Source organism: Panthera pardus, unplaced genomic scaffold (assembly GCF_024362965.1).
Source record: "Panthera pardus isolate Hobbes unplaced genomic scaffold, ASM2436296v1 HiC_scaffold_1, whole genome shotgun sequence".
Classification (NCBI taxonomy): Eukaryota; Metazoa; Chordata; class Mammalia; order Carnivora; family Felidae; genus Panthera; species Panthera pardus.
The window spans coordinates 21417317-21443738 of record NW_026526654.1 but is presented as its reverse complement, the minus strand read 5'-3'; the positions used below and the strand labels follow the sequence as shown (position 1 = coordinate 21443738).

Sequence of the window (26422 nt, the reverse complement as noted above, 5' to 3'; positions counted from 1 at the left end):
TTTTAAAGTATGTTATTATAAAAATGACCATTCTCATTGATTTGGTTTCAGTTGGCATGTGCTAACAACGCTGTTCAAGCTAGTCATGACTCCTGCCCTCCAGGAACTGACAACCTGAAAGAGGAAACCATGAACAAAGCTTATATTATTATATGTCATTTGATTTTATCACCTCAGACATCATCAGGGTGTTTCAGATGATGGCTCATCTTACGAAGGAGGAAGCAGAGTTTGGAAAACTGAAGGACTTGTTCAAGGTTGAACAGCCAATAAGCAAAACACCTGAGGTCAGAGCCCAAGTCTTCCAATTGGTATTTGTGCTACTCTACACTGACTGAAGGTCCATGTGTGAGTTCAGTGAAAAACTAAAGAATATAGTATATTGGCCAATTTTTTAAAAACTGTTCACCTCTTTGAACTGTGTAGACAGCCATGGGCAAATCGATTTGCTATCTTCAAATGAAGTAACCAGCTGAGGTGTGCTGGAATGCCAAAGATTAGGGGCATTTAGCAACAGGGTGAGTGAACCAGAACCCTGCATCTCTTGATTAGCCAAGAAGAGTTCCTTGAAGTTGGATAGTCAAGATACACGGGAATGTGGAGAGAAAGAAGGTCAGATACACTGGGTGGGAAAGAGAAAGTCCTAGGCATCTGAGATGGCGTGAGAAAGAACTTGACATGTGATTATCACATCATTTTCCCTGGGAGGTCTGGCGGGCTTGGAAGGTAAGTAAGTAGGGAGGGTCTGTCACTGTTGGTGAAGGAGCTGGGCTGTGGTTCTGACCCATGGTAGGCATGACCTGTGCAGTAATGGCAGGAGAGCTGAGGTGTGGGAATTCATACCAGAGGTGGGGAGACAGAGGGCCACAGTGGTGGGAGATGGGCCTCCAAGTCAGGAACAACTAGTTAACCTGTGATGACTGCAGTTATCATCATACTGGTGTTGCATGGGGAACTATGCTAATGATCCAGACATGACCCAAATGACCAATTACCTAAAATGACACAATATACTCAATTTTAAGGATATGCAAACAGGAAAGTTGATATGATTTCATAAGGACTCACATAACCAGATCTTGGAGTACAGAGTCATATAGCCACCATGATGGCTCTGTCCTATACAAGAGCAACCCCAGTGAGGTTCTTGGTATAAGAATTACAGAAATACCTAAATAAAATGGTAAAGTTAATTTCCTATAGCTGCAACTTCACTGTTACCTTGGTGGGCACACACGTATAAAAAAAAAAAAATCTCCTCAGGGTCACCTGGTTGGCTCAGTCGTTTAAGCGTCTGAGTCTTGGTTTCAGCTCAGGTCATGATCTCATGGTTGGTGAGTTTGAGCTCCACATTGGCTCAAGAGCCTGCTTAGGATTCTCTCTCTCCCTCTCTCTCTACCCCTCCCCTGCTCATGTTGTGTCTGTCTCTCTCAAAATAAAGAAATAAACTTTAAAAAGAAACTCATCATCATGGAATAATGATCTTTGCTTCTTAAAGATGATTGGGTATTTATAAATCTCTAAGGTCGCTGTCAAATGGAAGGGTACATTATGCCCTTTAGAAAGCTCAATCTGTCCAGCCCCACCCTTTACTGGCGCCCATACCTCTCCGCTGGTGTTCTGATAGAGGCTGGATGTTCCCAGGCTATGTTAATGAGTGGTTTTGTTTTTATAGTTGCAGAAAAGTGTGGCCTCTGGACCCATTATGTAATTGCTCATGTTGTTAGAATATTTATCATATTCACTTGATAACTTATTTTGGTACATAAGTCTTTCAGGTCATGAGGGAAGAGGCTGAAACATCTACAAGCCCTTTTGTGGTGAATGACATTTAGAAAATGTTAGGCAACAATCCAGTGTGTATTTGATTAGAAAGGTAACAAGAACTGATTCCAGAAAATAAACGAAAAAAAACCTTAAAACTTACATATTACATCTACATGCAACTTTCATAAATGTAAGACATTTATGAGATAGAACATAAGTGGGGGAGGCGCAGAGAGGGAGACACAGAATCTGAAGCAGGCTCCAGGCTCTGAGCTGTTAGCAGAGAGCCTGATGTGGGGCTTGAACTCACGAACCATGAGATCATGACCTGAGCCGAAGTTGGACGCTTAACCAATTGAGCTACCCAGGTGCCCCAAATGTAACCTTCTTTGAAGAAAGGGATTGGATATAAGGATGTGTGTGTATGTGTGTGTGTAAAACATGTGCTAGAATTATCTATACATACTTAAAAAAATCACTAAAGTAAGAAGCATACAAATCACTGGAAGGAGGTGATTTGCCAATTTCCTTGGAAATCATGTAAGTAAGATACCTTTTAAAAACCAATTATTTTGAAGTATAATATACAAACAAAAAGGTACATATACCATGAGGTCATACCTTATTGAATTTTCACAACTGAACATACATATATAATCAGTAGATAAAAAATTATCTTTTCACTAAATGGTGCACATTGCTTGGATAACTATATGGAAAAAATGTATCTTGACCCCTATGTGTTACCACATACAATAGATTCCAGCTGGATTGCAGATCTATACAGGAATACTAAACACAGGAAGAAAACATAGGAGAACATTTTTGAAACAGATTTAAGAACGAAGTTCTTAAAGAGGGCGCACAAATGTTACTAATTAAGGAAAAATTAATTTACAGTAAAATGAAGAAACTTCTGTTAATCAAAACATACCATTAAGAGAGTAAAACTTAAGGTACTTTTTCAGATACAATTTTCATAGAAACCAGAAAACAGTTTTGTAAGGAACCCTACAGCTATTCACACTTCTTTATATTTAGAAGAGTCTTGATGTTTCCAGTTAGGCACCTAGAATTCCCCGAAGTACTAAAAAGACACTCCTCCAGGTGGGGTTTGGTGGGGGCCCCAAGTCTACCGCCCCCTTCTGGTATCAGGAGACACTGCACAGATACTGGAAGGTAACTTGGATGACCAGGTCAAGTAGGGATCTACACTAGACCTTGCTGGGCTTGAAATTTACCAAGGTCCAAATGAGTCCCTGCGTCTGTTGCCCTGTGGTTTGCTTTGACAGCGCCGGGCTCACCTGAACGCTCACGCTGCCTTGGAGTTTGAGCTGCAGCTTGATCATGTCTACTTCGGCTGAGGAACACAGCTGCCGGAGCTCGGCCACCTTCTTACTCATCTCGTCAATGGCTACTTCGATGGGGTTCAGGTCGGTGTGGTGCTGGTACATGACGGGGATCCGCTTCTTCACATAAGGGAAGCAGTGTATTGCTGTGGAGGAACGAGTCCCAGAAATGATGCCGCAGCTTGTACCGTCTTTACTACTATTGAGGTAGAAGTACTTATTATTCCCATTTTATAGATAAGGAACCCAAATCTTGCTAAAGTCACATGCCAGGGTTTCGTGGAACCACAGCACTGTCTTCCTTTATCACTGCGCATGTTTAATGACAGGTTGTATGGTGCAAAGTCAAGAGAGTTGGCTCTTTTTGTGTATGTTTGAAGAAATTACTATCGTTTCCTGCTCAGTTTTCTTAACCACAAATGCCTTACCTTCCTTGGAAGTTGTGAGATCTGAAAGACTAGTAGGTGTAAGAGGGCTTTGAAAACATTAAGAACGGTACAGAGTTTTGAGATATCAACAGACCAGATTTTAAGTCCAGAAAATAGTTCCATAAACACATCCTTGAGAAAATTCACTTCTCTAGAGAATTTTGAATTACATGCTTGAATTTGCACAAATCAGAGAAATCAGTGAAAAATAACAAGTAAGAACATATTTCCAAGTATTTTATAAACCAGATATTCAGGCTGTTGAAGTCACACTAATCATAAAGATATTTTGAAACAGAAGTGAATAAAAAACAGAAATAAGAATATTTACGTTTTCTTATACTTTTTTCTCCCCTACAAAAAAACCAACCAATAGTATTGTTTTCACTTATCATAATAAGATGCCTGAACGTATCAACAAAATGAATAGAAAAACAGCCAGTTCTAATTTGGGTCTGTTTTAAATTTCTACCTTTTTGCTTTACATGGCATATAAATATCTCTAATATCTTTACTTAATATATATTTATGAATAGACATGAGTGTAAATGCTTAAAAGCTAATTTTATTTTTTAACAAGCAAAAGTAAGACGGGAGTGTTACGCTTGGATCATTGCTGTTTAGTAAGTGGCTAGGGAGAGTTTACTTAGAAAGGCCTCAGTGAGAAAACAGGGCCAGCACCATGCAGCACAGAGTCCAGGTGGGTCACCCAAAGTCTGCACAAAGCGGGAGGTGTTCAGCCTGCTGCAGCCTCAAGTCACACCCTGACAGGCCTGTTCTAGTCCCTCAATGTTTTATCGATCACAGACCAGAGGTCTGTGTCTCCTATTTCTTTTGCATTCCTTGTGGATGGTTTTTAAGTGGCAGCAGTGGGATTGATCAATCCTCTTGGAACCTGACGCTTCTTTGGTAGCGTGGCAAGACCTGGGCCTCGCTGCTCTCCAGCCGGGGAGCCAGAGGTGCACCTGGGGGTGGACAGAAAGCGCTTTACAGACTGCCACTGCACTGCCATGAGTAAGAAGTGCCATGGAAGCGTTTCATGAGGCTAACAGCGGTGTCAAAACACAGGTGATTAGCGTAATCACAGTTATTTTTGAGTATTTCAGAGAGAACAGTTCACTCCACGGATGTCTGTGAGATATACGCGGACTATACGGATTTCATTCAGCGTAAAAGTCCTGAGTCTTGCGATGGTAAGTGGAGACTTAGAGAAGCAAGGGAGAGTATAATGATACAGAAAACTCAGAGCCTGTGCATGAGCCCACCAGGTCCACGTGAGCTGGGATCCCCCTGCCTTCCTTGCTGGCCCCATCTTTCTTCCTCTCCCTCAGACTCACTCAGCTCCAGCCATGCCGGCCTGCTGGTTGTCCCCTGAATGTGCTGGGCACAAGCACCCCCACCCATTGGCTTTTGCCCAGACAGCTCCTTCTTCCTCCAGATGTTTGCATGGCCTACTCCCTCACCTCCTTCAAGTCTGGACTAAAGTGTCACCTCCTCAAGTGAGGCCCCTCTGGGCTACTCCATTTTAAATTGCAACCCTACCCCTTCAGTCCCACCTTTCTGATCTCCTTTTGCTTTTGTCCAGAACACGTATTACCTTCCAACACAGGTATGTTTACCCATTATGTTTACTGGTTATTGTCTGTCTCCTTCTGCTAGAAGGAGACTGCCTAATGCAGACGTGTGTGTTTTGTTACAAAGCCAGGATGGAATACTGCCTGTGCTCCATAAATGTTGTGGAATCAATTAATGCATTAGTGTCCAAATGGCTAAATGAAAGAGCAAAGTGGCCTGGAGGGTGGAAGGTTAGGTGACTGACTGAGTGAAGCATCATGTTACTATAAAATGGCCGGACCTCATGCTGTGCGGCCTTTCAGGAAGGAAGGTGAGGAAGAAGGGGCTGAGGGGCATGGGTGCCTGTACAGCCTGGTGAGACTGAATAGAAGGTGAAGAGCAGGAGAATATTTCTCCCCTGAGTGGGAGTCTGGGCAGGATTTGGAAGACTCTGGAATAGTGATTGGGAAGAAGCTCCATGGCAGGAGTTCCATGACAGGAAGAGAGGAGGGGGTTAAGTTAGGAGGCAGGCTCAGAAATTTACACAGAAGGGGTGTGGAGGTTTTCCTGGTTTTCCAAATGATCCCACAATTGCAGCAAACTGACTGACCTACCCAGGGAAGTGAGCCTTTGCCGGGTTCAGAGGGCAGGCAGGGCCGGGGCTCCCCCACAACTTGAATGGTCAAAGGTCTGGTTTGAAGGAAAGCAATGGAAGAAGAGCCTGAAGGATTAATAACATAGGGGAAAACTCTCAAGTTCAAAGTCTTTGGAATATCCTGGTCTGTGTGCCTGTAAAGGTTGATATGGAGCTCACGTGTTTTTGGTAGCATTTTTACAACCCTTTCTCTAAATCTTTATGTTGCCCAGTAACTATCCTTTTGATATCTGGAGATCTTTCAGGGTGAAAACTATACCTTTTTTGGGTATTTTGTTGTACTGTAATCCCCTTTGGCTCATTAGCAACCTCAAAAGGCAAGGGGACCACTGGTGGATAAGATCCAGCAAAATAAAGTACATTCTTGCCCCTCCTGGGTATCATTTATGATGTTCTTCAACACAAGATGGATAGTGTAAGTCTATCCATTTTACAGATGGGGAAACTAAGGCATAGAGAGAGGTTAGGTGACTTGCCCGGGATCACAGTGAGCACTGCCCTGGGTCTGCAGGGCGAGGCCCGGGCTCTGTACTGCCCATACTTTCCCATCCCCACAGATGAGCTGACACCCCTGTGTTAACTCTGCCTCTCTCTGCAGCGGTGATACTCTGTCTCCTCTGTTCCGGCAGGTACAGAGCTTTGCTCTTGTTCTCTAGCTGATCAAAAACATTTCTGTGACAAAATGATAAACTGTGACCCTGAAGGAAATCTGGCCAGGGAAAACACTGTTTCTGAATCGATAATGCTACCTGAGCAGAATAATCCTAATAAAAAATCCTGACCCTGACTCATCAGGGAACTGGGTTTATTTTAAGCGCAGTGCTTAAACTGGAGCGGCACCAGAGTCACCTGGGGGGGGCTTGTTCAACACAACTAGCTGGGCCCCACGCCCAGAGTTTCTGATTCAGCAGGGCTGGGCGGGGCCCACAAATCTGAATTTCTCCCAAGTTCCCAGATGATGCTTATGCTGCAGGTCCAGGAGCAGTGTGATAAACACGGACTTAAGGTCATGACTGTAGAGATAAATGCCCCAAGCTGGCACAGTGACCCCACCTAGAAATGTAGTTATCTTGTCTAAGAAGAAGAATTTGCTACTGTGTCCATGAGAAAAACAACTCCTCTCCCTATGGGGAGGGACTACCATTTTTGAGGACAATACTGTTTGAATTTCACGTGTTATCATTACTCTAAAAGTAGTAGGGGCTCTTTCTTTAAGAAAGCAGGAGTTTTTTTTGTTTTTTAAATTTTAACTTTTATCTCCGTTCCTTCCTAGGAAGGGTGAAGAATTCTCTGTAATATGCTGTTCTGAGCTATTTTACAATGAGTCATGTTCTTTCTTTGGTAATAGCTTTACTGAGATACAGACTCACCCACTGAAAGTGTCCAGTTCAGTGGTGAGAGTGGAGCCCATGTGAAATGTGGCATCTTAACAGGGGTCCTTTCACTCATCATCACACTGTTCCCTATTATTGCCCGGCAACATCGGCTTCTAGACAGAGCAATGGACACCTTTCTGGTTCTACTGAACTATCACTCTTTGAAACAGCGGATGTAGACACACCTGGCTTTCTGAGCAGACGTCTCACCGGCTTTTTTTGAGGTCAAGAAAAGTGTTCTATTTTATGTTACCCTAGTCACGCTGCTGACCCCAACCCAAGAGTGGACAAGGTCAGGTTCCCCCAGAGAAGGTAAGAGTCTACACTGTCAGGAACTAGGAAATGATGCAAAACACATTTCTGAAAATGGGTTATCAATGGCTAACCAGGGTCCAAGGATCTATTAAAGCTCCTGTCACAGCTGAACAGAGAGCCTGTGAAGGCAGTGAGCTTCCTGGTAGGGCCGGCATCCAAGCTGAGGTTGGCCAGCCACTCTCAGAGATGAGACACAAGGGATCCAACCTCATATCCTATTTATTCACTCAGCCTAAAATCCCTGACCAGGTTCAGGCCAGGACCTGTGTGAGAAAGACATGTAGGGGTCTCTTCCTGTGAAGGAGACACAGAACTGTGTGCAGGGGCTCTTGAGGCCTGGGCCTGGAGAGGGGTCTGCATGGGTTTCAGAAGGTGTCTGTAAGTCACCTGAAATTGTGTGCAAAAGCTCTCTGAGGAGATAAGGGCCCACTGGTTTCATCAGATTCTAAAAAAGGGTCAGTGACTTGACTTTGGATATGAACCTCTGGTTGAGCAGAAGAAGAAAATGTAAACAGATAAATAGAAAAATGTCAGGAGTATTCAAAAGTAAGCATTAGATAAATGTTAAAATGAAATAGATATCTGGGGAAAGTTAACTAAGCCTGAAGGGCCCTTCCTTCTAGAAGCTTCTGGATCCCTTCCAGAGAACTCTTTACCTCAGCGTCCAGGCTAATGTCTGTATGGGATTCTGGAAGGTATTATGCTAAGCGAAATAAGTCAGTTAGAAAAAGAGATCATATGATTTCACTCCTAAGTGGAATTTGAGAAACTCAACAGATGAACACAGGGGAAGGGAAGGAAAAATAAGATGAAAACAGAGAGGGAGACAAACTATGAGACTCTTAAATACAGAGAACAAGCTGAGGGTTGCTGGAGGGGGTGGGGTAAATGGGTGATGGACATTAAGGAGGACACTTGTTGGGATCAGCACTGGGTGTCATATGTAAGAGATGAATCACTGGGCTCTACTCCTGAAGCCAAGACTGCACTGTATGTTATTTAACTCGAAAATATATTAATAAAAAAAGAAAAGCAAAGAAAAGAAAAGCAAAGAAAGGAAAAGAAAAGAAAGGAAAAGAAAAAAGAGAGGAGAAAAGAGAAAAGGAAAGAAAAGAAAAGAAAAGAAAAGAAAAGAAAAGAAAAGAAAAGAAAAAAGAGAAAAGAAAAGAAAAGAAGCGAAGAGAAGCCAGGGCAACGGTACCTGTCAATATGGTTCGCCGTTTGCACTGCTCCTCAACCCCACCCTGCCTTTTCCCGGTCTGAGTGAAGGGCATCTCAAACATGAAGCGGCGAATGTTATGAGATCTCTCAAATTCCGTTTTCCTTTCTTGCAATTCTTTTTCATCAAAGAATGGAATCACGTGAGTCACCTGGATGTATGCATACTTGGAATCCAGATCCTTAGGGTTGACCTTTAAGGGAATAAACAAAAGGGGAGATTCGTGCTATTTGAAGGACTCTTTCAAAGCATCCCTAAGCTTGTCTTTCCACTTCTTACTAATACAAGATTTGGGAAAGTTTAGAAAAGTGGGAAAAAAAATAGTACAACAAACACCCACATACCCACCACTTAGAACAATTGCTAATGCTTTGTTCAAGCATACACACACACACACACACACACACACACACACACACACACACACACGCATACGTGGACGCACACTTACACATGTACATATAGACTTTTTGTTGTTGTTGTTGTTGTTGAACCATTTCAAAGTAAGTGGTATCCATCATGGCACTTCCACCAGCATCTCTTAAACAGGAGGACATTCTCCTCCATGATCATAATGTATATCATACCCAATAAAACTAACTTAATTCAACACCCAGTCCATTAAAGTTTCTCAAATGTCCCCAGAATGTTATTTATCACTATTTGTGTTTGAACCAGAATCTAATAAACGATCATATTTAATCTAAAATTCTCTACTTTTTTTTTCCTGACACTGAATTTTTTTTAAGACATCATGTTAGTTTTCTTGCTGAGTGACTCCCTGTCTGGATTTTCCTGCTGGCTTCCTGAACTGCATTTTTACATATTTGGCTTAGAGAGAAAAATGTTTATTTTAGTAATAATGTTTAATACCTAGAACCTCAAATTATAATTAATCCACAGATTATATGTAAATAGAAGTGGACGAATTAATACAGGTACAGACTAGTCTAAGACTAATCTAACCATAAGTTTAGCTCCTGATTAACTCAGCACATAAACGCTTTTAAAACTGCATTGCTACAATTCAATTAGCAGTGCTCTAACATCTGTGACGTGCTAGATAGAACATTAAACATAGATATTTCCCATACAAGCCCAATAGCTAATATATTAGGGAGACAAATGAATTTTGCACAAATGAATTGTATTTAAGCTTGTAGAGCAATAAAAGGGGAAGGGTGTGAAAGAAATGAGGGCAAAGAATTTGGAGACAATTCTGGAACTGGGCTGACAAATCAACGAGGCCAAGAAGGTTTTGCTTAAAAGCCTCTAGTTATCATGCGCCACTGTCCTCTCAACAGGAATGTTTGTGAAGAAAAATGAAAAATGGGTATGGACGTGCCTAAAACTTTGGAAGTTAAGAAAATACATAAAGTCATGAGTTATTAACTTCTATTTTAGAAATAGCCATCCGGCCAATCGCTACAACTGTGTTCAAACCTATGAAACGTGACTCTCCTTAGCAGAAGCCATGTAAAAGCAGTGGAAATGCACATGCTTGCCTAGTTCTCAGTGGTATTTCCCTAGTTGTCATTTCCGAAGTTGTACGTGCGAAACAGGAGCAACGGAGGACCGGTGTTTGGGGGAAGGGAAGAAGGTCGGGAAGGTGTTCCAGCTGCTACAAGGACAGCGGATTGAGGGGGAAGAAGAATGCACATGAGGGTCCCGAGGAGAGGTTGTCACGTTGAAGCCACAGCTTGACACAGACAAAGGTTTCAGTTTCAGAGAAAGAGGCAAATTGGACCTGGGTAGTTCGGTTTAGGAAAAAAGTAGGCCTTCAAAAGGTCGTGTTAAGGGTTCTGGTTAAAAACAGACCAACAATGTGTGTTTATCCCTTTCCTTCACGCAACTCTCTGGTATAGAATTCACCTGTGAGGACCAAGGAACGAGGACAGAAGACAGCAGTGGGTGAGAGAGTTTAATGAATTTCTGGAAGGCAGGTGCAAGGAGGTGTGTTACCCAATGTGGCAGAGACACCATTTTCCCACGCAGGTGGGGCAAGGAAGGTTTCTGAGGAAAACGGCACCTGGTGATGACAGAGGTTCTAATCTAAGTTCCCACAGAGGGATAACCAGTGAGTCAGGGTATCTCTCTGAAGCTTGCTGCTATGGACTGAACGTCTGTCCCCTCCAAATTCATAGGGTGAAATCATTTTTTTTTACAGATTATTTATTTATTTTGAGAGACAGAGAGTGAGAGAGCACAAGTGGAGGAGGGGCAGAGAGAGAAGGAGGGGAGAGAATCCCAAACAGGCTCTGCACCACCAGCACAGAGCTGCACAGAGCCCACCATCAGCACAGAGCCCAACTCGGGGCTCAAACTCACGAACCGTGAGATGGTGACCTGAGCTGAACCAAGAGTCAGATGCTTAACCAGCTGGGTCACCAAGGTGTCCCTCATAGGGTGAAATCTTAACCTCCAGTGTGATGGCACTGAGGCAGGAGGTGACCAGGTCATGAGGGCAGAGCCCCCATGAATGGGATTCATGCCCTTCTAACAGGGGCCCCACAGAGACCCCTCACCCCCTCCACCATGTGAGGACACAGGGAGGAGATACTCATCTGTGAACCAGGAAGGAGGACCTCACCAGACACAGAAACTGCTGGTGTCCTGACCTAGGCTTTCCCAACCACCACAACTATGAGAAATTCGTGTTGTTGATAAGCTGCTCAGTCTGCGGTGTTTGTTACATCAGCCCGAATGCACTGATGCCCATAAGGGACCAGCAATAGGATTCGGGTGGCCAGGAGAGGTGTGGGGTGGAAATCAGGGTGAGCATCAAAGTCTATTTGGAGTGGTGAGGCCCCAGGTTCCCTTCCATTATCCCTGCTGCACAAGAGAGGAGAGGTTGTTCCTTAGAGGAAGTGGTCTGGAAGAAGTCTAAAGGGGTCCACCAGTTTCAGTGGAAACTGGGGGCAAAGTATGAAGTGGAATACGGGACAAGCAGGTCGAAGCCTGCGGGCTGAATGTGGGACCTTCAGCCCTTGCCGGTCTCCTGAAACCAGAATCCAGTAATACCTGTTTCCTTGTCCTCTCTACCACTTAGACAGGAGACGGAAAACTCTTCGCTGGAGAAAATGTAGGCCCTCAAGGAAACAGATTTCAGAGACTAGGGACTCCAAAGCAGGGCTCAGGAAGGAAAATGAAGTAGGGAGTCTCCAAAAGGGTGAACTTAGAAAGATATAGAGCTTATCCCTGTTGAAACTGAGCAGGACATTTTTATTTGCTTAATATTTAATATTTATTTTTATTATTTTTATTTATCTTTTTATAAAAGTTTATTTTAGTTTTGAGGAAGAGAGAGGGAGGGACAGGGAGGGAGGGAGAGGGAGAATCCCAAGCAGGCTCCACGCCAACAGTGCAGAGCCCAATGTGGGGCTCGATCTCATGAGCTGGGAGACCACGCTCTGAGCCGAGATCAAGAGTTAGACGCTTAACCGACTGAGCCACCCAGGCGCCCCTATTTTTATTATTTTTAAATTGAAGTATAACTGACATACAATATTACATTAGTTTCAAGCATACAACATAGTGATTCAACATCTCCATACCTCACGCTGTGCTCACCGTGAATGCAGCTACCGTTTGTCATCACGCAACGCTATTACAGTGTCATTCGACTTTATTTCCTATGCTGTGTCTTTCACGAGTTCTCCACTCCATAACTGGGAGCCCACATCTCCTACTCCCCTTCACCCATTCTGTCTGTCCCTCCACTCCCCTCCCTTCCGGCAACCATCAGTTTGTTCTCTGAACTTATAGGTCTGACTCTGTTTTTTGTTTGTTTATTCATTTGGTTGGTTTTCTAGATAGCAGGAGGACATTTTTAATGCAAAAAACAGGAGCTCTATCTTGGCCTGAATTTCAGGAAGCAGAGGGATACCGACCTTCCTGGAGATATCCTGAAGACAGTGTGGAACACATACTCACATACACACACCCCCCTGCCACATACACATACACACATACATACATGCACACACACATATATAGATACATACACATATACACACACACATACACACGTACATAGAAACGTGTACTTTCTCAAAGGGTCTTTGTAAGAGCAATACAGCAGAGGACAGCCTTCCTAAATAGAAAGTAGATCTCAATCCTACAAATGTGCTGGCTAGTTAGGTCCTTCCTTGATCTACCTATCTGCTTGTCCATCTGTCCATCATCATACTGAAATGGTATATCAGATGTTAATTATTTTGTAAAAGAATATCTTTTTAAAATCATGAAATATTTACTTAATGATGGACATCTGGAAAGCACAGAAAGCTATCAAGAAGAAAAAAAATTATACTTGCCACTCAAGGCCAACTATCCTTTAAAAAATTTTTTTTTTAAACATTTATTTATTTTTGAGAGACAGAGCAAGTCAGAGCACAAGTGGGGGAGGCACAATGAGGGGACACAGATTCCAAAGCAGGCTCCAGGCTCTGAGCTGTCAGCACAAGGCCTCATGCGGGGCTCAAACTCACGAACCGCAAGATCATGACCTGAGCTGAAGTCGACGCTTAACTGACTGAGCCACCCAGGCGCCCCTCAAAGCCAACCATTCTTAACTTTTCCTGTTTTTTTGCCCCATCTACATTTATGAACATACATGATCAAGCATACATAATCAATCAATACAATATCTTGACTATGAAACATTTCCAAACATGCTCATACCTTGCCAGAATCCTGTATCATTTTCACATTTTCAGAACCAAATTTATCTGAGTAAAGTTTAAGGAGTCTCTGGGAAATTTCTGACAGAGGCGTGAGTTTGGGTTCTTTGTAAATATACTCTTTTCCATCTTCATCTTCAAAGAATCCCTGTGACATAAAGCACAATTAGAGCTGTTCCCAGGTATATCCCCAGGCTTACCACCCAGGAAGGGTTCTTGTGTTATAGGGGTTAAAAAAAAAAAAGAGGTGGGAGGGAATGATTCTAAAATAAAGTCCTACTTAAACAGGCTTTCTGAATGGGAAGGAAAATGATAATAATGTGAAATCAGGTTGCAAAGATAAAAAGAAAACACAAAACTGCAAACTCATTCAAGAATGCTGTCATTAAGTGTTGAGTGAAATGAAAGATTGGGGACTCGAGACTGTTCTCTCATGATCTAATGATGGGATTCAAGCCTGTTTCACATTCCCAAGAAGCAGAGCTCACTATGAAATGATTCGGCAGGAAATGTACACACCTCCCATCTCATGCCTCCCCCATTTTCACAGGATTTTACGGCATAAACAGAAACATTCCAGTCTGGAGCAGCTCTGGCAAACGTTATGGCAAACGTTACCTGAAGTTTGTATAAATTCTAGTTTGCTTTACTTATGAGAAAAATATGAAAGGGCTGGAGCATGGCATGAGCAAAGATTTTCATTATCACCAGTTGATTATCATGTGGTTTAGCACCAATCATGTCTGCTGAACACAGCAAGGCTTAGAACTGCATGGGAAGTGAAAAAGGTTGAAAATTTTAAAGTCCAGATTGGGGTTAATACTTGAAATTAAAAAAAAAAAAAAAAGTTTCTCGTCTAAAAATAAAAGAGAGAAAATGGTGCAAAAAACACAGTATATTAAAAAAAAAAAAATGCAGGCTAACATGAGACAAATAACACCCACATCAAACTAGTGTAGATGCAGTAATTTCACTACATTACTTGCTTTTTAAGCATTTACTGTAATTACCTCCACATCTGTTTCACTGTCTGTAAACTGGTATTGCTATAAAGTTATAAAAGACAATAACAGGATAAATTGAAGGTTATATAGTGCTCACAGAAAACCACACACCCTAAATAAATGGATTATAATTTATATCATTTAATCATGTTAGAGACTTTGGAGGTTAAATTCTCAGTTAAATTTAAATAAACCCTTTTATACAGGGCTTCTGAAATATTACAACAGTAAATATACTTGTGGAGATATTATATTACAAAATATAGAGATGCACAGGGAACAAAGGAAACCAGAAAGTCTTAATTTTGATTTTAAAACATGCAGTGTAGATGTGTAAGGAAACAAGTGATTTATTTCTGTAAATGGAATAAAATGTTAATTTTTTTTTTTTTGGAGTTTGTAATGATTGGACAGATACACATACAGACTTGAAAAGGAAACTTGCAAGTCACACGGAAGTACCAAAGATGCCACTAAAAATGTCTTATGGAGGGAGAACTTACCGCTGCCTTAAGAAAGTAATAAAGAAAAGACAGGAAGAAAGAAAAAAAGCAGAAAGTTTACTACTGAGGAAGATAAGAACCATACTAAATATGACAAATTCATCAAATTAGCATTTATAGAAAACAGAACACTTACAAAATACAACTTTATAGAATTAAAAAACAAACAAACAAAAAAACCCAAGGATTTAGAAGGACGGTCTGCGGAACAGAGAGGATCCTCACCTGTCCAAAGAAGGCCACTCGGAAATATGTCCCCAGGAGCCTGCGGCCAGAGTGCATGACCTCAGTTACTTTGCTGTAGGCCCGGTGTAGTGTATCATACAGATGGGCTAGCCTCTGGAAAACAGGACAAAAAACCCATTTCTTCCTACTTGTAACTAGTAGGATCAATTGTAAAATAATTAAATGAGAATGAATAAGTAAAAATTCCTTGGACTTGAGTAAAAGAAACAAAAACAAACAAAAAACCAAAAGACCAAAAACCAATGGTAATGCACAATGGTAATGACCATTTTTTCGATTACCATGTTTTCTACCCAGAAAGCCACCTTGCGTACCAAGGACCCATCGAATCTCCACATTGTGGTAAGCAACTTGTTTTCAAGTTAATGTGACATGTTGGAGATGGTAGAGCCCTACGATGACATTTTTAGTCTCTGCTTTTCCTACTTTCTTTGATAAGCTCAAAGAAGCTGGACAACTCCCCACCCTGCACCCCCCCAGCCCAGGAAGGATGACAGGGACACCGGCTTTCCATGCAGGGGAGCAAGGAAGAGCTCTGAGGAAGAAGGCACCTGATGATCATAAAACTCTGTTCTTGGCAACCTTTCAAAAGTAGAGTGCCACAGTTACCAATCCTTGTTTTTTGAGATTTGGTGTCGTATAATGGCTTGAGGGTGGTGACCTCCAGCATCACACAGAGGGTCAGAGGCCACATGGTCATCTCTGACTGGGGTCTGCTTGCTCTCTTTGCATACAAGAAGGTCTGGGTATATGTGTTGTCCCACCGTCCTCTCAAAGAGGAAGAAACAAACCACTCTGATACCTCAAAATCTCTCCGCTTCTCATAAATGGGGATGATGAGTTTATAGATGTCAGCGATTAGCTCATAGCGTTCAGCCTTCCAGAGTCCATCTGCACACTGCTCTAGAAGCTCCATAAGTACATCCTGATCAAAGAAGAAGGCCACCGGCCAGAGAACAGTGTTACAGGAAACATGACATTTTATTCTTTGCAGAATGCTTAACCGGTTAAGAGGGTTAGGAAGAAAATTTCAAAACACATAATATTTCTAAACACTAACTTCCACACTTGTTACAGCTCATCACTATGCTCTTTTTCTAAAAAAATTTTTTATGTTTATTTTTGAGAGAGAGAGAAAGAATGCGAGCAGAGGAGGGGTAGAGAGAGAGGGGGACAGAGGATTCAAAGCAGGCTCTGGACTGACAGCAGAAAGCCTGATGTGGGGTTCAAACTCACAAAAAGTGAGATCATGAACTGAGCTGAAGTTGGATGCTTAACTGACTGAGCCCCCCAGATGCCCCACTATGTTCTTTAATGAGCCATTTTTCAGTCATTTACAAGCAGAAATGCAGGGTCACAATGTATGACCGTGTAATAGTTAATACCATGGGAAAAACTGACATTGATCACTTCACACAGTCTCTCAATTTTTGTTGAGTTCTCTTTTTATAATTAGAATTTCAATTTTTTTCCTTTCTGAGAAACAATGACAATGCTGAAACACAAAGTTATTTAACTGTGGCTTTAAACCCAATTAGACACCTCAGAGCAATTTAGTAATGGCACGTAGTGGGCATGATGCCTGCCACACCAACATCCTTTCCTCCTTTCCTTGGAAGTTTCTACCTACTGGAGTTTGGGTAGTCAGCCCACCTCTATTAAAGTCCTTGAACTTTGAAGGAAGCTAACACTTGCCATGACACAAGGGCTGGGGCATGTGGCTCAGGTGTAAACTAATCAGCATAAATCTACTTCCTGGCCACACTGTTTCATTTTAAATATATTTTTTTAATGTTTATTTCTGAGACAGAGAGAGAGAGAGAGAGCGAGTAGGGTAGGGTAGAGAGAGGGAGACACAGAATTTGAAGCAGGCTCCAGGCTCTGAGCTGTCAGCACAGAGCCTGACGTGGGGCTCGAACTCAGTGACAGTGAGATCATGACCTGAGCCGAAGTCGGACACTGAACCGACTCAGCCACCTAGGCGCCCCTTGGCCACACTGTTTACAAAGTGGACATGGGACCTAAACAGACCAATCAGGGTGAATCTTAGGACTGAAGTGAGAGAAGTTTTCTCACCAGCCCAGACAGGAGAGGCGGCAGGGAACATGACAGGGGCTGACATCCATTTCATGGCCAACCAGGGGCCCGTCTGCCTTAGTAACACAGTGGAGAGCTCCCCCTCCCTCCCAAAACAACTATGTCATAGATAACTGTAAAACATTTGCATCGATTGCTGTCAATCTCTCTGTAATTTCCTAATGGAAGACAATTTACTTGATCTTTATTATTTAAGCCCATTTGAGTGGGGTTTCATGAATGATGTTGAGCAAATTTTCATGTGCTTATCTGTCATCTGTATAGCTTTGGCAAAGTGTCTATTCAAATCTTTGACTCTTTTTTCCACTGAATTATTATTATTGGCTTTTGAGAGTTCTTTACATATTTTGCATAAAAGTCCTTTACCAGACATGTCTGTACTTTTCTCCCAATCTGTAGTTTGTGTCTGGAATTTCTGATCAGTGTCTTTTGAAGAGCAGAGGTTTCTAATTCCGATGAAGTTCAATGTATCAAGTTATTCTTTTCTGGATTGTGACATATTATATTGAAGAAATTTCTAACACAAGTTGGCAAAGATTTTCTCCTATGTTTTCTTCCAGAAGTTTAATAGTTTCACATGTAAGTTTATGACCCATGAAGTAATTTCTGAATATAGTATAAAGTATGGATCAATTTTTTTATACAAATGTCCTATTGTTCCAACACCATTTGATGAAGACTATCCTTTCTTCATTGAATTGCCTTTGAATCCTTATCAAAAGTCAAATGGACTGTATGTGTGTGAATCTATTTCTGGTTTCCCTATTTTGTTCCATTGATAGAGGTGTCCATCCTTGTGCCATTCAATACCACAGTTTTGATTACTACTACAGCTTTAGAGAAGGGTGTCTCCACAGTGACAGTAATGATATTTTGAGCCACACAATTCCTTGTTCTGGGGGTCTGTCCTGTGCACTACAGAATCTATGGCAACATCAAAAGCTTCTACCTACTAGATGCCAGTAGCAGTACCCTCTCCTTTCCCCCTTTCCCCTAAATGTGACATTAAAAACGTTTCTAGCTACAAATTACCAAAAGTCCCCTGGGAGATGGGGACAAAATGATCCCAATTGAGAACTAATGTTAATTTATAATAACCTTAAAAGTCAGATAGTATGACTCGTTGAATTTTTTCAAAACTGTTGTGGCTAGTCTCTTCCTTTGCTTTTCCATATACATTTTGAATCCATTTTGTTAATTTCTACCAAAACTCCGATGGGAGTTTGATCAGAACTGCTCTGAATCCATAAATCAGTTTAGGGAGAATTGATAACAATATGGAATCTTCCACTCCATATATTTAGGTCTTTCATTTTTTTCATCACTGTTTTGTAGTGTTTAGCATAGAAACCTATATAGATTTATATCTAAGTTTTTGATGTCATTATAAATAGTAATGTTTTTTAATTTTGAGGGTTTCTTTCAAGGAAAGTGCTTTACTGAGTAAGATTTAAAGTCATCCAGCACACCTGTTTGTAGGAATAATATAAAACAATCACTGATAGGTGAAACCATGGTATAAGAATCTCTAAATGTGAAAAAGGTTGAATGCTTTTTGAATATTGATCTTGTATCCTGTTATCTTGTTAAACCCAATGTTAGTAATTTTTTTTGTAAATTCTTTGGGATTTTCTCTGTCACAAAGACAACCGTATCTAATATGAATATAGGCAGTTTTATTTCTTTTTCTTGCCTTATTGCACTGGCTAGGACATCCAGCACGATGTTGAATAGGAGTGTTGCAAAAGCAGATATTCTTGTTTTGTTTCCAATTTTAGGGAAAAGCTCTCGGTCTTTCACCACTAAGTATAATGTTAGCTGCCGGATTTTTGTAGATAATCTTTTTTATTTTTATTTTTGAGAGAGACAGGGACAGAGCGCGAGCTGGGGAGGGGCAGAGAGAGAGAGGGAGACACAGAATCCAAAGCAGGCCCCAGGCTCTGAGCTGTCAGGACAGAGCCCGAAGTGGGGCTCAAACCCATGGACTGTGAGATCATGACCTGAGCTGAAGTTGGCTGCTTAACCAACTGAGCCACCCAGGTGCCCTGTAGATAATCCTTTTTAGGTTGAGGAAGTTCTTTTCTCTTCTTAGTTTTGTTGTTTCTTTTTAGACCATGAATGGATGTTGAATTTTTTCAAATTATTTATCCACATCTATTGAGATGATCATACAGTTTTCTTTATTTATTCTGTTAATATAGTGAATTATATTGATTGGTTTTCCAATGTTGAGCCAACAGTGCAATCCTAGGGCAAAGCCCACTTGGTCATGCTTTATTTTTCTTGTTTCTATATTGCTAGATTAAATTTGCTAATATATCTCTTAAGGCCAGTTGCCTTTACACATGTTTGTATCCTCTATTATACTGTAAATGAAGGGTAGGACCTATGGTTTTCACTAGTAATCTAATGTTTCACTTCAGGCCTAATGCCAACAGTTAACAGACCCAAAGAAAATAAATACATTTAAAGTAGTTGCAAATCAATTTACCAGAAAGTAATGTAGGACTTAAAAAAAAAATCTTTAAAGCAAGACATTTACCTCTTCTGTCATGTTTACAACATACAAATCGTAAAACTGTCATCAGTGTGACGAAACTCTGAGCCAGTGCTTATAAAGAGGTATACCAGTTGCCTCAAACTTTTGTTGCAGGTCTTTTAACTGCAAACATTAAATATTGTCTAGTAACTACGGTACTAGTACTAGTATGTAGTACTATGTTACTACATAGTAACAGCTATAGACAAAGAAGAAATCAGAAAAGGTTCTAACTCCCTCTCTTCCCCTTGTGCATTAGAGTTGCACAATAGAGTTTTTGGGTAATCTCCTGTACCAAATTCCCCAGACTGGGAGACTAAGATTTGAATACTGTTCTTACTCCTGTTTAGTCAAACTGGAAACATACAGAAAATTTAATAACGATGAAACCTGAATTCAAGCAGCGTATCAATGGACAGCTGAGTTAATGATGGAAAAATCTGTCATATTTGGTTAAAAAAGATGGACTTCAACCAGGGAAACTCTCTAGAATGGTTGGAAAATGGGAACATTTGATAAAGTGAATAGAGCTTAGTAAATAATTGAAGTAAGTATCACAATCTGATGGCAACCGGCAATTAGAAAATAACATGCCATTGGGGCGCCTGGGTGGCTCAGTTGGTTGAGCGACTAACTTTGGCTCAGGTCATGATCTCACAGTTTGTGAGTTCCAGCCCCGCGTCGGGCTCTGTGCTGACAGCTCAGAGCCTGGAGCCTGCTTCGGATTCTGTGTCTCCCTCTCTCTCCGCACCTCCCCCACTCATGCTCTGTTTCTGTCTCAGAAATAAATAAACATTTAAAAAAATTAAAAAAAAAAAAGAAAATAACATGCCATCAATTTTTTATATGCTACTGGATGTTATTTTATCTTTTTTTTCTGATTCAGGAGGCAGATCTGTAGTTTATCACTCTGATATCAGTTATTATTACAAAGAAATGGTGATATGTACTATAAAAGCAAAGTCTATATAGATTTTACTCAAAAACAAACTAAAAATGGTTTCTATAAAAAAAAGATAAGTCCTCTCATTAAAATAGAGTGTGGATTACTGAACATCAAAGTTTAATTTAGTCAGGTAAATTATTCAAGCCAATGTCAAGTCTACAAATACCTAGACATTTATAGACATAGTATTTTGAGTAGGAATAACCAGTAAGAAAAAAAAAAAAGAAAAGAAAGAACCAGTAATCATAGATAGTTCATTTTGAAAGACCATATGTCAATACAAAATTGTAGAGTCGTAGAAACTATGATGTCATAGTAATTAAACACTGGGACATATATGAGTAATAGTTTCAATATAATTCCATGTATTAATTTACTTAGGATTCTCAGCAATCACAGCACCTGAAAACCAGAACTAATCCAGACAATGGCTGGACAGTGATGACCTTGAAAGGTGGTTATACAGAAAGCCTAATGGTTTTATCACCTCGCTTAAAATTTAAATGCCAAGATATATCTTCTAAATTGCCAATCCACGCAAAGAAGTGTAAGTAATTACTGGTTGGAAAAAAAATCCTCAATGAACTTAATGCATCTGGAAAGCTCACTTTTTATGTTATTAGACTGACCTTAAGAAGATCTCAGTACCCTAAGCTCATAAGCCACTGAGACAGCTGTTTAAAATGTAATTAGCCAGTTCCGTTTTTAAGTGTGCCATAGCAATGCAACTGAGGTCACCGAGGACCTGTCTGTCTGTGGAATTAGCACACTAATGCTGTGTATGGGGGTGTGTGTGCACAAAAAAGCCTATAGTAGCCTGTGTATGTGCAGCATATTTAAACGTTTTCATTTAAATGTCACTTGTTCCATCTGGCATTAATTTAATCTAATCATAATTCCTATGAAACTAAATGTTGTCCCTATTATCTGCCATTTAGAAAGAAAGTAAATGCATGACTGGGCTTGAGCAATGGCATAATTCATGGCTTAATTCACATCTCCACCATATTATTCTTCTCAAGTTACAGTTGAGAATCCCTTACAGCAGAATAATCACTTGGGATGCTTGTTAAAATACAGATTCCCAAAATCAACAAACCCAAACTAAAACCAAACCAGATTTCAGACACCACACCCACCCACCGAATATGGGGATTAGCAGAGCAGGGGAGCTTGGGAATCTAAGTAATTTCTAACTAAGCACACTAAAATTTGAGGGCCACTGTACCAGGTGAAGCCTTCTGAGGCAGGTACATCAGTTATACATCCTCAAGCTAACACATGGCACAGAGCTAGTTTATAGAATGAATCAATGTACGTAAATATAGAAATTTCCATGGGGAGCTTGAGTGGCTCAGCCAACCGAGCTGACTCTTAATTTTAGTTAAGCATCCAACTCTTCACTTTGGTTCGGGTCACGATCTCAATGTTCGGAAGTTTGAGCCCTGCATCAGGCTCTGTGCTGACAGCGTGGAGCCTGCTTGGGATTCTCTGTCTTCCTTTTCTCTGCCTCTCCCCTGCTCTCTCTCTCTCCCTCCCCCGCCCCCAAAATAAAATAAATTAAAAATTAGAAATTTCCAGGTCACAAAGAACTCAGACAACTTCTAGCTGAGACTGTAAGGGACTGTGGTTTTGGTGTTTCTCCTCAATGGGAAGAAAGCATCACACGCAGTCCGGTGTCCCAGGGCAGGGACCATACCTTGCTCACACTGCTATCTCCAGTACTCTGTTCAGTGCCAAGGAAGCTCGGTAAATATTTGCAAAATGAAGCGGGACATATACATCCTGGTGTGAGCCAAGGGTAGAGCAATTAGACAAGTTGCATGGGTGAAGTTCACCAGTCACTACTGCAATGACCTGAAGGACTACAAAAGTGCCTCCACGGATATTGATTTTGGGGTTACAAAGAAATTTCAACAAGTGGGCAACTGGTCAGGATGAACTGTATTTTCTATTTTCCCTTCTAGAGTCCCTCTTGGCCCTGTCCTTCCTCGCTCTGTGCTTTGGGAGGTCAAAGCACCAGACCGCTGGCCTGCATGCTGGGCTCCCTGTCCTCTGCTCCTGGCTGAGTTCAGAACATGGAAGGCTCAGTAGAAGCCTAGAGGGCAGGAGGAGAGGGAGGATGGGGTGGCTATGCACTTGCCCCTCTCTGCCAGGGTGCAGGACTGAGCTCACCCCTAAAATTTGTCAGGTGCCCCCTCCATGTGGTTTCTCTCTCCTCCCCTGGCCCACAGGGTGTCGGGTGGTAAGCCGGCTGTTGCTCACCTCAAGGGTACTGAGATATTACTTACTGGTTTCTCTATACCCTGTCCAAACTTTTCAAAATAGTCCCTTTATTAGCCTTTCTTCAATGTCCTGAGTATGATACCTATTTCTTCATGGGATCCTGCATGAGGGATCCCCAAAACTTCACGGGCTGTGTGGAATTTTGACGTCACAGGGGACTCGGAATTCTTCAATCTGCACGGACTCCAAATTGCATAACAGAATTGTAAACAGGATGGGATGTTTCTTTTTATCTAATCAAAAGCAGCTGGGAGGGAGTCTGCTCTTTAGATCAGAGTCCGGGAAGATGAACTGCGATCAATAAAAACCCATCTGTGGTCTGCTGCTAGGAGAACTGTGTATTTTTATGCAGCTCCAAGAAAATCCTATTAGGAGAGCACGAGGCATTTAAGTACATCTAATAACACAGATTAAAAGGGCAATGATCTTTATTAAGCTATATGTTACACCCCTATTCCCATCAGCTTTTCCCAAAACTCCTGGGAGAGAAATGTTCAACTTTCTCTTTTTCTTGAAATGTCCTGATAGCCAAAGCAAAAATGTGTGTGGCAACTTCTGTTTTCCTGGCTTTTAGAACGTTATTCTTGGGGTGCCTGGGTGGCTCAGTCAGTAAAGCCTCCGGCTTCGGCTCAGGTCATGATCTCGCAGTTTGTGAGTTCAAGCCCCACGTCAGGCTCTGTGCTGGTAGCTCAGAGCCTGGAGCCTGCTTCCGATTCTGTGTCTCTCTCTCTTTCTGCCCCTCCCCCATTCATGCTCTGTCTCTCTGTCTCTCTTTCTCTCTCTCAAGTAAACAAACATTAAAAAAAATTTGTTCAGAACATGTTATTCTTTCAACTCCCAGCTAGTTTCAGTCTTGATGTGCAGGGGTTGCACACGACTTTATAACCCCACCAAGTCATACCCTAATCATTATAGATCGTCACGTACTATGGACCTTGTTAAATATTTACCAACTTTATGCTTCAAGGACAGGGTGGAAAATCCATATTCTGGAAATAATTGATAAAGTTACCCCCTCACATGTTTAGTTATCAGACTGGATGCCATTCACAAATTTCCTCAGGAAAGCCTGCACATGATTTCCTAGGCTGATTCCCTTGCTGGCAGTGACTACTCCAGCCTGATACTTAGTCAGATGGGCTGACCTGAGCTTCATTTATCATCCCCGCGGGACAGGTTACTGAGAACTGTTTACTTTCAACTCCTTAGTTGTTCGTGGCATAGTTGCTTTCCTTACCAAATTCTAAACAAAATGCTGGACTCCAGAGGTCTGTTTAGGCACGGGGGACAAGGGTGCTTTCTGCAAGGAGACAATACATTCAAGCCTCTTCTCAGAGAAGAACCCAGTCAAACACCTTGAAGGAGGAGTTCAAAGCCAAGAGCGTGCAAGCCTTATTACCTCAGTGACAGGTCACACACTTCAGAGCAAAAATTAAAAATTACCTTTTGTCCAGGCATTTCAAGGTAGAGAGGCAGCGAACTATTAACGCCATGTAATAACTGGCCTTTTTTTTGTTGTTGCTGTTTTTGTTTTTTTTTTTTTTTAATCCTTCGGGCTACTCAGAAAACTTTATTGTGGTTAAAGTTATTTTAATATTTACATGTGAAATGCATTCAATATATTATCTTTCTTTTTCATGCTTACTTTTTAATTGAGAGGTTCATTTGAGACCAATTTAGGACAGTGGTTCTTAAGCTCTGGGGGCTTAAGACCCCTTTATATATCACTGAAATTATTGAGAATTCCTTAAAAATTACTGAGAACTTTTATGTATATGGGTGTTATCTGTCAATATTTACATATATTATATGGACTGGAAACTGGAAAATGCTAAAAGGTTTATTAATTTAATTAAAATAATAAACCTATTCTATGTTAATGAAAAAATAACATTTTTTATGAAAAAAATTTCACCCCTCCCCCCCAAAAAAAATTAGGGGAAAAAGTAGCACTATTTTACGTTTTTGCAACTCTCTTTAACATCTGATGTCATAGGAGAAACCTGAATTCTCATATTTGCTTCTGCTTTCAATCTGTTCAATATGCTGTTCTGGACGATGTATACAAAGAAAGTCCAGCCTCACACACACATCCAGTTGGAAAAGGAAGGACCTCAAAGACTTCCTAAAAGGTCCGGGGTTCCCTCAACCACACTTTGAGAACTGACTCAAAGTGTGATCTGCTAACATGTCCTGGTTAATGTCACTGAGGATGTCTGATCATGGCTCTACTTACTGGGCAAGAACACGATTAAAAGTCATAATATTAATCGTAGAACCTCCACATCATAAAAACAAGTACAACAGAGGAAGAATGTATTTCTTTCTTTCTCTGTTCTTTCTCTCTACATGAAGAAACAGACAATTTTATTTTTCTTTATTTAAAAGACAGGCAGGATCAACTAGCTTTCCCTTGACTGTTTCATTCTGTCCTGAGCTGAGGAGAGGCGGGCACACATGAAAAACCTTTCTGGCAGACATTGATCAAAGAGGAAATTCAGGGAACATAAGCAGACAACTGGCATTTGTTCAAATTCCTAGCTTTATTTCAAAGCTTTCTGGTTCCAGATAAGTGGCTGCAAGGTGATCCTGTTTTGGCAAGAAAATTACAGAAATTGCCATGATGATCTTAGGTCAAACTTTCTGATCTCTATTGGGGGTAGGACGGGGTGGTCTTCTTTACTAATGGTGAGAAGAATCTGGACTAAGGCACTCCAGTGGAGGCAGGGAACCAGGTCTGCTCTGCCCTGGAGCCCAGTCTGGCCTCTCATGGCTTTGAGTGTCTGTGGACATGGGGGAGAGGTCAGTGTCGGAGACACTGATTTAAAAGTCAGAGTGGCCGGTTAGTTCAGTTGGGCAGAGTGTGGTGCTAATAAAAGTCAGATTAAAATAGCAATAAAACCCATCAACTGGAGAAATTAATGGCTGGAAAGAATGAGAAACCTTCTGGTCAGAATACTGCACCTATTACCACAACTGTTTGAGCTCTCAGCTTCACTTCCCTCCTAAATGAGCTGCTCAAGCTCTTTCCAGAGACAAGGAGGAAATCCTAGATAGGGGGATGGCGTAGCTTTCGCTGCTCTGTGTCAGCCGTCTGGAGCATTATTTTGGTCAGAGCGAAGTGTGCAGCCAGCAGCTGCCCAGAGAAAACCCTCGTGTGCAGAGCACAGCCGGCCCTGAGACACTCCATGACCCAACAAGCCCACGCTCGCCAAGGCGCTCACCTCGTTGAAATGGACGTCCTGCATTCCGACATCTTCCATCATGGAGGCCTCCTCGTCTATGTTTGGGGTAATGACCCTGAAAGCTGTGCATCCTTGTCTAAACATGCCTAGAATGGAGACAGCAGGGGAGAGAGCTGGTCACTGACCTGCAATTGGTTGGACCTGGAGGGCTCTCCCCGCCTGCCACGTTTCTGTGCTGAATGACACGACTGACTTTGAAACCTCTTATGTC

The 26422-nt window shown here is 41.5% G+C and overlaps 1 protein-coding gene across 17 annotated transcripts in view; it reads right to left on the bottom strand.

The window, feature by feature from the left end:
- DOCK9 (dedicator of cytokinesis 9) overlaps nucleotides 1–26422 on the bottom strand; it is a 289055-nt gene that overhangs the window by 3719 nt on the left and 258914 nt on the right. For 12 of the 17 annotated variants that reach the window (XM_053892064.1, XM_053892109.1, XM_053892160.1 and 9 more), the window contains 7 exons: nucleotides 26191–26297; nucleotides 15901–16023; nucleotides 15078–15191; nucleotides 14356–14391; nucleotides 13347–13493; nucleotides 8646–8856; nucleotides 3072–3262 (listed from right to left, as the gene is read on the bottom strand). In XM_053892064.1, coding sequence (XP_053748039.1) covers nucleotides 3072–3262; nucleotides 8646–8856; nucleotides 13347–13493; nucleotides 14356–14391; nucleotides 15078–15191; nucleotides 15901–16023; nucleotides 26191–26297 — 929 coding nt within the window. The remainder of the gene's footprint in view (nucleotides 1–3071; nucleotides 3263–8645; nucleotides 8857–13346; nucleotides 13494–14355; nucleotides 14392–15077; nucleotides 15192–15900; nucleotides 16024–26190; nucleotides 26298–26422) is intronic. The other 5 variants (XM_019444033.2, XM_019444036.2, XM_019444026.2 and 2 more) reach the window with 1 other exon arrangement.